The sequence below is a fragment of the Euprymna scolopes genome, chromosome 39 (genome assembly GCF_053919585.1).
Source record: "Euprymna scolopes isolate OS-2025 chromosome 39, ASM5391958v1, whole genome shotgun sequence".
NCBI classification, from domain to species: domain Eukaryota; kingdom Metazoa; phylum Mollusca; class Cephalopoda; order Sepiida; family Sepiolidae; genus Euprymna; species Euprymna scolopes.
This window is the reverse complement of record NC_136520.1, coordinates 70,823,656-70,835,208: the sequence shown is the minus strand read 5'-3', so window position 1 is coordinate 70,835,208 and position 11,553 is coordinate 70,823,656. Positions and strand designations below refer to the sequence as shown.

Here is an 11,553-nt window from a genome sequence, read left to right as displayed (position 1 = left end):
TTTTCAATGTCGCTGATGAATTTACGCCAACCTCTTATGGTTGATTCGGCGTAATGAAACCAATGGTACGACGTTGAAATATACACACACACACACACACACACACACACACACACACACACACACACACACACACACACACACACACACATATATATATAGGATTGATATGTAGTTTGCTTGAAGCATTATGTGGGGTAGATATGTAGTAGAGATTTAGAAGGATGTCACAATGCGAGGAATGAGATATAGTCGTTGTTGGTAAGAGAAGACGAGAACAAGTGGCGATTTACAAATCAATAAGAACATATATATATATATATATATATATATATATATATATATATATATATATATATATATTCAGTTGTATTTCCTTTTAAGTTGTATTCCCTTTTCAAATGGTGGGCGTATTTTTCCCGTAATTAATAATGGACATTGTCGCAGATAATATATATGCACATATATATATATCGTTGACATGCATATATATACATGTATATATACATATGTATATATACATGCATATTATATATATATATATATATATATATACATAATCAGCCAAAATGATTTGACACATCTGTAGGTTTAATATAAAACAAATAAAGAAAGAAACAAAAAAGTGTTATTCTCTAAAAGTAAATATGATACCATTTTTTTTTTCATATAAAGCCATTTTGTTTTGTTATCTTTATAATTCCATTGCTTTTTCGTTTATTTTTTAAGTGGTTGGCATGAGTTGGACCTGTGAGCATCGCGCTTTCATTGCTAAAACGTTTATCAAAACAAACGAATACAACAAACGTTCCGTTTGCACTTAAACCTTGGCAGACATGATCACGTACCAGCTCGAAACACGATCTTGTTACGGGTTAACGATTTCAGAGCAACTGGATCAGCATTGAAACGAAATTTCATGATCGCCTTTGACATTGCTTGGACAACAACGGATCTCATGTGACTGATTTTATCTTTTAAACCCAATGAAACAAAATAGCATTGTATTAAAAACAAAATAGCATTTTATTACAAAAACAAAATAGCATTTTATTACAAAGACAAAATAGCATTTTATTACAAAAACAAAATAGCATAGTCCTTTTCTCCTCCTTACAACCTCTATCTCACAGAAGAGATGTTGCGAGTTTGTCTCTGATGTATCGTTATTTTCATGGAAAGTGTTCAACTGAGCTTCAATCTATGGTCCCCCCTCGCCAAACTTTCACAAGAAACACTCGTCTAGCTGTAAACACTATCAATAATTTCCCCCACTCTTTATCTGTGCCTAAACCTAAACATAGATTCCATGAACAAAGCTTCTTTCTTAGAACTGCACGCCTGTGGAATTGTCTTCCGTTTTCCTGCTTTCCGGCTGACTACAATATGGTTGTGTTCAAGTCTAAGGTAAATAAGTTCTTGATGAGCCGTTCCATATAAGTTATTAAATTTACCAAATTTTCATTACTAATGATTACTATATTGACCAACTTCTACTGTACACTCTTTAACCCTTATCCTTGAGTGGCCTCTGGGCCTTGATAATGTGGTGATGCCTTTGTAAAAAAAAAAAAAAAAATAGCATTTTATTACAAAAACAAAATAGCATTTTATTACAAAAACAAAATAGCATTATACAGGGTGACCAAAAAAACAACAACAAAAAACATAGAAAGTATATCTAGAGTATATGCTGTAGAACGGAGAAAAAAAGGCCAAAGACCCTATTATTTTAATGTGATGTTTTGGATATAATAAATTAGTTATGACCAAAGATTCATTTCATTCGGACAAAACACTAAGAAACAGGGCCTAATTAGAGTTTGGGCCCGTTTTTTTTTGGGGGGGGGTCACCGTGTATCTACTTTTCGAAAATAAAAACATTTTTTTGTTTCTTTATTTTATTTGCTTTTTGTTAAACCTACAAATGTGTCAGATCATTTTGCATACGTATATATGAATATATACATGCATACATTGTCATATATATATATATATATATATATATATATATATATATATATATATATATATATATATCGAGAGAAAGAAGCAAGAAATAGAGATTTAATTGCTGTTTCAATATTTAACAGCTATTTGAATATCTTTCCGAATTGCATGCTTATATATATATATATATATATATATATATATATATATATATATATATATAGTCTTGGGAATTTTTTTTAACCTTTTAAGCTATATATATATATATATATATATATATATATATATATATATATATATATATATATATATATAAATACTCTTTGTACACGGCCACGCGTTGCTGTGGTTCAGTTTGTTAAAATGGAACACATTCCTCCAGAAAAATTGCATTTTGTATTGTTTATTTACTTTTATTATTTTTGCATTTTTTATTCATCAAAAACAGTTCTATTTTTTTCCACAAAAAAATTTAGTTTTTTACCATAGATTGTTAGATGAAAGTTTTTTTTGTTTTTTTCTTTTCAGGAAAACTTGCACATTTTTTTAAAAAGAAAGTTGGCAGTAAACGTTTCTTTTTAAAAACGGAATATTTATTATAAGAAGAACAGATGAATGCTTCATATCAACACTATAAATAGTTAGATGAAAGTAGAGAAAAGTTTGATTTTTTTTCAAGTGAATGTACAAAGTATTTTTTGTCAACAGATGTTAAGAAAATAAACAGAAAAATACTCACATTATCAATTAATTAATCATGCAAAAAAAAAAAAAATGAATGAAATGTTGATTTAGTGTTTCAACATTTGAACAACGCTCGGTTGAATCCGGTGATTGCCGATCAAACCCTAACCATAATTGGAATCCGGGGGAGGTGGGTCAAATTCTGCATGAGTACCATTCTTTTTAATTTCGTCTTTTGTTCAATTTTTTGCAAACTAAAAAAATTAACCAAAACGTAAATTCAACAATTAAATAATTGTAAAAAGTGCTCAGCTTCTAATACAAATCTTAGTAAATCAATCCCCATTATTGGAAACACTCAAGGGAAAGATGAAACCAAATTATTGCCAGTATGTTTAGGAGAGTTTCTATTTTTTCTTTTTTTTTTTTTTTCGATATTTTAAGCAGATTTGACACCCGGCTACCAGATTTTCCAATCTACCCATGTTAATAACGGCCTTCGGAATAGACACCAATACCCTTGTCAGCATAACCGAAAACCTATAAAAGTTGACATGTCGAGTGTGAACGGTGAGTTGGACGTAATGTAAAAATATACCGAATTTAAAAGGGAACGAAATCTAAATTTCCGTTCCATTTTTACAACAACCGTAAAGCAGAGCATTCTATGCAAATTTTACCTAACTTAGTGCATTAATGTTATTCTTTTTAAAGTAAAAGTAATATTTAGGTTTGGATATATATTCCTAAACTCATTCAACACTAAATAATTTAGGTGACTGAAATAGGAATTTAATCGAATCTTTAATTTCCTGAATAGTAAAAAGATGATGGTCGATTTGCTGCTAATATCAATTTTTTAGGTATGGGCAAAAATAAACGAACAATAGGGGGACCTAGTTTTGAAAGCCGTTTTATCATAATTTTTTTGTAAGCTTCCGACAACCTTTTGATTGTATTTGAAAGATTAAGGACTAAACTTAATTGTACTCGTGAAAAAAAAAAAAATGATGAAAAATGTTTTCACGGCGAGCTTACCAATTCAGCTAAATTTTGACGTTAAATAAATTCATTGTAAAAATCCTTTTAGAGATAAATATTAATTTACTGGGTCTATTTCAAAGATAATTTGTAAAGTCCTAAGATATTGAATTATAAAAAAAACACCGTGTTTGTGCGTAAAGTAGCTGAATTAGCCCTACAACCGAGTGTTTTTGCCATTTGCATAAGCACAACAAACCGTACTTTTGGAAATACGGAATATACAGAGGCTCAAAATCTGAGACAGTCGTAAAGCTGTCTGAGAATGATATCATGCAATTAAAAGGAAGGAGGGTGCTATTTTTTTTTTTACCTAGATGCGCATCCGTAAAACCATTTTTTTTTTATTTAATTATTTTTCTATGTTCCTGTTTTTAATTTTTTTTTTAAATATTGGCAAATATTATATAAAAATTATGTTACGCCGAAAGTTTTACATTCTTGCGAGCAAGGAAATTATAAAACGCATGCCTTAAATAAACAATGCTTAATTCAATGGTAATATCGGTAGTTCGAGAAATTCATTTTTCTTCGAGTTAAAGCGAATTTATTAATACAGACTTTAGGGGCTTTTTTCGTAATGTTCCTGTAAAAATTATTGTATTTTTTTATTGTTACAAATTACGATGCTTTATTTATATAAACAAAGCAAAAATAAATTCTTGCCTTTTTATATTTACTACTGAACACCCTAACTTTAGTAAAGGTATTTTTTGTTTAAACAAAATAATATATTTTCACTAAGATTTAAATAAAAATAATTCTGCGATCATTATTAGATAAATACTGAAATTTTCATTAAAATTAGTCAATTTCCTGATTTTTGGTGAATTTTTAAGTAAAGGGAGGGGGTCAAAATTTTTATACATTTTAAGCGTACCTACCATTTTTCGCTGAATATTTGAGAGGAAAGCGACCACATGTGGTTAATTTAAATTAAATTTCAATCACGTGATTAAATCCATTTAAAATTAATAGATTAGAATCTGATATTTTCAAAAATATTTCATACAACATGATAAGAATTTGTTTACATTAAGCGAGACCACGGCCTGTGGTGGTGAGACCAAAATTCCTTTAAGCGATGTCATGTGACGGCAGGCGATGATAAATAAATATGTTCCCAAATAAAAAAATAGCCTATCGGTACAAAGAAATCCACCTATTTATTAAAGAAAAATTAAGTATAATGTTATAATTAAAAAAGAGATACATAAAAACACGCATGGGTACAGTAAACATATTATAACAAAATGTCGAAGCAATCGTCCAGTGGTTATTTAGACTACTAATAACGAACGAACCAAGAATTACACACACACACACACACACACACACACACACACACACACACACACACACACACACACACACACACACACACACACACAGACATATATATATATATATATATATATATATATATATAGATAGATAGATAGATAGATAGATAGATAGATAAGCATGCAATTCGGATTAAGGAATATTCACTTATTTAGTGTTTCCTTTTCAAATTAAATATGTTTTAACTCTTTTTTAAAGAGTTTTTTTTAACATGTTTTATTAACTATTGCTCTTATATATATATATATATATATATATATATATATATGTATATATATATATATATATATATATATATATATATATATGTATGTATGTATGTATGTATCAGGTGAAAGGTATTCAAGTGATAAAATCCATGAACTAAAACGAATTAGTGCCCAATAAAAAAGAGCCAGATATATTATTTTTATTTATATAAACAAGTATTACATACTTTTCAAGAACCGCTAATTCGAAAAAAAAAAAATCTCCCAAAAAGAAAACATTATATTTTAACTTCTTATCCGAGATGAAAATATTATTAATATACAAAATATTCCATGTTTTCTTACTACATATTTTTGGAATTATATTGAAGCGTTTGGCTCCCCAGAAGGTTTTCAAATTTTCTCAGCTGGTTTTATCTGTTTTTCAGAGAGAATATATTTTGGTTTGCCAGAAACAAATCATAAAATCAGTGTTTAATATAATAAAATTAAATTGAAATATATTACAAATTAAGCATCACAATATTGCCGAATAAATTCTTCTCAAATATCAGAATATTTGCAAAATAAATTAAAAAACAAAATCCCCATAACGCAGCTACCACGTTTAAACGTGAAATTATTGATAGATTTTAGAAACATTCAGAAGGGGGGGGTTGGGGAGGGTAGGTAGAAATGGCACAATCTCCTATCTATATATCTATAAAAGTCAATGTGTCTGTGTATCTGTCCGTCTGTGTATCTGTGTGTGTGTGTGTGTCTGTGTATATTTCCCTACGCAATAACTCTGTCAATTTTAAGTCTACAGACTCGAAATTTGATATACAGGGTACTGAGATTTGGGAAATCGGTTTTCGGACAGAAATTTGGCTGTTAAGGGGTCAAAGTTCAAAGTTAAACGATCACACATATATGTATGTGTGTATATATATATGTATATATGTATATATGTATGTACACATATGTGTATTTATATATAAAAAAAATAAAAAAAAGAAGGAAAATGGCTGCCTTAAACCACTGACCTAGTTCTAAAACAGATCCTTTGTTCGATAAAATGCATGCCCATTGGCTGATAGGAAGGGGCGCGGTGGATACTAAAAAGCTGATTGGCTAACTAAAATACTCAACAGAAGAGGACCATATAAAAACGAGAAACAACCACAAAATTCTCGCATAAGCCTGACGAATCATAGAGTGGATGAAACGCCGAATATTCAGTGTAGCTTAATCGCCATATATATTTTATAAATTACTAACTAGCTCTACCTACGTATTGAGCACTTCTGAAGTAAATACTTAAAGTTTACGCATAAATCTATACTTTCGTATATTAATTTTATGTGAGTAAATAAAGTAGTTATATATATATATATATATATATATATATATATATATATATATATATATATATATATATGTCATGGTTGTATAGTTTGGTTTCCTAGATGTAGATCCATTGAAACTCATGTGATTATTAAAGAGTGTCAATTTTTAGTCTACAGATTCGAAATTTGATATACAGGGTGCTGAGATTTGGAAAATCTTTGAGATCTGTTTTCGGCCAGTAATTTGGGTGTTAAGGGGTCAAAGTTCAACGATTTGACCTTTGAGAACTCTATCAAACACCTCCGACAATTTTGGGTATAAACAATTGAAATTTTAGAAATAGGTTCCTTGGGCGTGGATCTAACTTAATAACTTGATTTGAGTCCAGAACATTAAATTTTAAGGGGTCATAATAGGGGTCAAATTTTAACAAATTGACTGCTTTTTTTTTTTTGCTCAACATACACCGCCAAATACTCGGGCAATGCCAGGCACCCATGCTATAAAAGTGAAAATGTCTGTCTGTCGGTCTGTCTGTGTACACTTCCCTACCGAACATATTCACACGTTTTTATATATACATATGCACAGAAAGTTATAAACAGTACAAGCCGGGCGAAACTGGTAGTATATATATAAAAGTGAAAATGTCTGTGTGTCTGTGCGTCTGTCTGATTGGTTTTCGGCCAGAAAGTTGGCTGTTAAGGGGTCAAATTTCAACGATTTGACCTTTGAGAACTCTACCACACTCCTCCACCAATTTTCAGTATAAACATTTGAAATTTTAGATATAGGTACCTTGAACATAGATCTAACTTAATAACTTGATTTGAGCCCAAAACAATAAATGTTCAGGGGTCATAATAGGGTCAGAGTTAAAAAAATTGACCCCTGCGGTCTCTACCAAATTACTCAGACAAGTTCTGGTCTAAATATTTGAAATTTTACATAAATGGTATTCAGAGATAGGGCAAGCTTTTTAATCTGTTTGGGTCGGAAATTTGAGCTACCAATATGTAAATGTAGGTATGCATGTTTGCATGTCTGCCTAAAACGTTCGACAGAAGCGACGGAATTTCACAAGATCAGTATCGTTTTGAAGCTTGGCCCTTCAGACGAAAAATACCGAAAAATTGGCTACAAACATTAATATCTTCACCCTCAACTGGGAACTTTTCTACAGGGAGGGGTCGTTTTTTTCGCCGATATTTTCGATAGTCATCCTCTCTTTTCGATTGTCTAGCCTTAATTTAAACCTATGTCACATCCGATTTGCCGGTAGTCGTAACAGCAAAGACGTGAGGTTTTTCCCCCTGTTCTTTTCTTCCTTCGCGATACGGGTTCAAGCCTGCCTTCGTACTACCACTTTTTTTTGCTCAACACACACCTACAAACACACCCGGGCAACGCCGTGCACCCATGTTAGTATATATATATATATATATATATATATATATAACTACTTAATTTATTCACATAAAATTAATATACGAAAGTATAAATTTATGCATAACCTTTAAGTATTTACTTCAAAAGTGTTCAATACGTAGGTAGAGCTAGTTAGTAAGTTATAAAATATATATGGCGATTAAGCTACACTGAATATTCCGCGTTTCATCCACTCTAGGACTCTTCAGGCTTATGGCGCATAAGCCTGAAGAGTCCTAGAGTGGATGAAACGCGGAATATTCAGTGTAGCTTAATCGCCATATTTTTTTTATAACTTACTGTATATATATATATGTATATATATATATATATTGTTAAAATGTTGTTTATTAAATAAGTCTGAAGAAAGGCTGTTCTTGTGAAAATTTTCAAACGACATAATGTTTGAATTTGTCCGAATGGTTTGAAACAATTGTAATTAACAATGAAATGCACTATTTGTTGCTATCAACCCATTCTTTGAAGTCTTGGTTTTTGTTAAAACAATATATATATATATATATATATATATATATATATATATATATATATATATATATATATATATATATATATATATATATAAGAACAAATAGTTAATAAATTATTATAAGCTCTATCTTCTATTTGGTTTTATCGAACTTTTACATCCGGTTGAGATTACTTTATAAATATTAATTCTTTAATATTTATAATATACTTTAGTTTTACCATCTTGGATCATTTTGCTAAATTTAATTGTAATTTGTATTATACATATATATATATATATATATATATATATATATATATATATATATACACTTAGAGAGAGAGAGAGAGAGAGAGAGAGAGAGAGAGAGAGAGAGAGAGAGAGATTTGTGCCTGCTGTGCGGAACAGCTACTTGAATGTCTTCCCAAATAAAACGTAACGATGCCTGCCTTGGCACGTGAAAAGGGGGGGGGGAAGTACCAGTCAAGAGGCTAAGGTATACACCATATTGAAACACGATATGACTACACCAACCCAGATAGTCGCGTTTTATGTTCGTGAAAATAAAATGCAACTCCAGTTAAGACAGGACATTTTTATAACCCGATTTAGCTGCCATTTTGATAACACGAATAATGTCGCTGTTTCAGCCTCTCTCTCTCTCTCTCTCTCTCTCTCTCTTTCTTTCTCTCCCAATAGCCATATTCATCCAGTGTGGCATAGGTGGTGGCACCAATCAAAAGACAATCGTGCTTCATGTTTGAGAAAATAAAATGCAGACGAAGTTAAAGTAGGACATTTTTATGACACTATTTAGCAGCCATATTGGAAACATTCCCCGCTTTATAATAAGGACCAATGTGTAATTATTTGTATATAAATAAATATATTTTTTAAATTCTGTGGTATCACAACATAATGATACAGATAAGCCCCAAATCGTTTCGTTGTCGGGTTGTAATATTATTCTGTTCCGTCATAGGAGGTCTATACGGTTTGTTTATGTATTTATTCATTTATTCAAAAAGTTAACTCTTATAAAAACCGATTGAAAAAAAGTAAGTTAGGATGGGACATCGTATGTGATCGCTTTACGATTTGTGCGAATTTAAAGGCGGTTTTAAATAAAATATCGGCTGAAAGAAAGAAAATAAATGGAAAGCTTTTTATTATAGAAATTCGTTTGAAATACGTTTTTTATTTATATTATTTAAAAAAAAAATCAATTAAAATCGGTGACTTATTGGATATTCTTTCTTAACACTGAATTCTCTTTTGAATATCTCTAATCTCTTATAATGGTACCAGTCTTTGAAAATTGATAATTGACCACATTGAAAGATTAGATGTTGTTGGGTTGATAGATGTAGAACAGTTGAGATGACAGGTCCAGTTCAGAAGGAAAACTAAGGAGAACATGTAAGGTAGCGATCAAAATGGACGTTGGTTGTTTTTCATAGACAGCTCGATTTGGAAGGGATTTCGTATTATACGTTTTCATTTCTTGGACTCTTAACTTAAATATTTTCTAGCCAAAAATGTTGGCTGGTAAATTTTAAAGTTTATAACAATTCAAACCAAATAGATTCCCGAATTTGTTAGAATGTGCGCCTTAAAGTTGTTTAATAGTAAAGTTAAAATTTCGTACTGGTAACAAATAATTCACCAATAAAATTTGCGTGCGTGGACTTTAGTGTTTTCTGCAAAGTTAAGTTTCCTCCAAGTATGCAAATTTTTAACTGAAAGATCGAACCCAACGTGCGAGTGTAATTTCCCCATGCTTCCTTTCAGTCTTGAAAGACAAAACATATCCCTTGAGGGCGGTAGCGCGTGTAATTGAGAGGCAAGGGTTGCGTAATCGCCAAGCAGAAGACCAGGACGACTGGAAACAATGCCGAGATAAGCGGAGAGCACATACAGCACCTGAAAGTCCCAAATGGTCACCCATTTAGTACTGACCAGGTTCAACGTTGCTTAACTTCAGTGATCCAGCGGGAACCGGTGTGTCAACGTGATTATGCCGTATATGAGTATAATGTAGTTTCACTGTTTTATTAAATACTTAGCTGGTAGCCCGGTCATACAATACGCTTAAACATGATATTATAATTTATGCAGATTGCATATGTATTATTATTATATTGATTACTATATATTACGATGAATAATCTGCCCGGTGAACTAATTCGCAAATAAATAAATAAATAAATAATAGTGATAATGTCGTTCATCAAATTCCGTCTATGTTTGTTGACTATATCACGTCAGCTGATAGTTGGGCTTGACAATGGATGCCCTGGAAAAGTCAATTCTGATTAATGTTCAGTTTTAAAATATGCAAACAAAGAAATGATTTGCGGCGATTTTAATGGGTACTCTTCTTTTATCGTAAATTGAACTCACTAACAAGAAAAAAAATAGTCGTAAGTAGTCGAATGCTCTAATACTAAGTGTTGTGGTGGCACCCACTCATTTATATTATGTGGATAATATTACACATAAATAGCAAGACTCGGTTAGTCTGAGGGTGTGTTAACCAGAAGCCACCGAAGGCCGAGCCGAGAGCAGATATGTTCTCCAGCCAAGACTCTCTTACCTGACAACCATTATGTAAATATACTGTAAATATACTTTTCCTAATACACTTCTTATTGATCTACCTTTGTTTTGTTGAGTCTTCATTTGTATTGCCTTATACGTTATTTGGTCCAACCTGCAAACATTGGCGTTGGCGACGAAGATGAACGTCAAAACATAACACTAAGTTATACCTCCAGGTTATAATATATCTGTTTTTAAGAATTTTAAAGATTTTATTTCACTTAGCCGGTGTAACGTAAAATATTCCTCTGTAAAAATAAAAAAAATCTTTTTATCTAAAAGAGGGAAAAGGTATTTTCAAGATCGCATTTTTTCGATTTCCTATGCTGATCGGATGAATTTCCATACAAAACATATCTAAGAACACTGCCAGACATATAAATTAGCTTTATGCAAAATTTGCAAAAGGTAGGCTTCGTTGTTTCGTAATATTTCAGGAAAGATCTCTCTCTCTCTCTCTCTCTCTCTCTCACACACACACTTTTATATAATAGT

General features: G+C 31.2%; 1 protein-coding gene across 1 annotated transcript in view; it reads left to right on the top strand.

Annotated features, from left to right (window-relative positions):
• The first annotated feature begins 1,294 nt into the window (after nucleotides 1-1,294).
• LOC145263848 (ectonucleoside triphosphate diphosphohydrolase 8-like) overlaps nucleotides 1,295-11,553 on the top strand; it is a 379,759-nt gene continuing 369,500 nt past the window's right edge. The window contains exon 1 of the mRNA XM_080120925.1: nucleotides 1,295-1,407. Coding sequence (XP_079977051.1) covers nucleotides 1,310-1,407 — 98 coding nt within the window. The 5' untranslated portion in view covers nucleotides 1,295-1,309. The remainder of the gene's footprint in view (nucleotides 1,408-11,553) is intronic.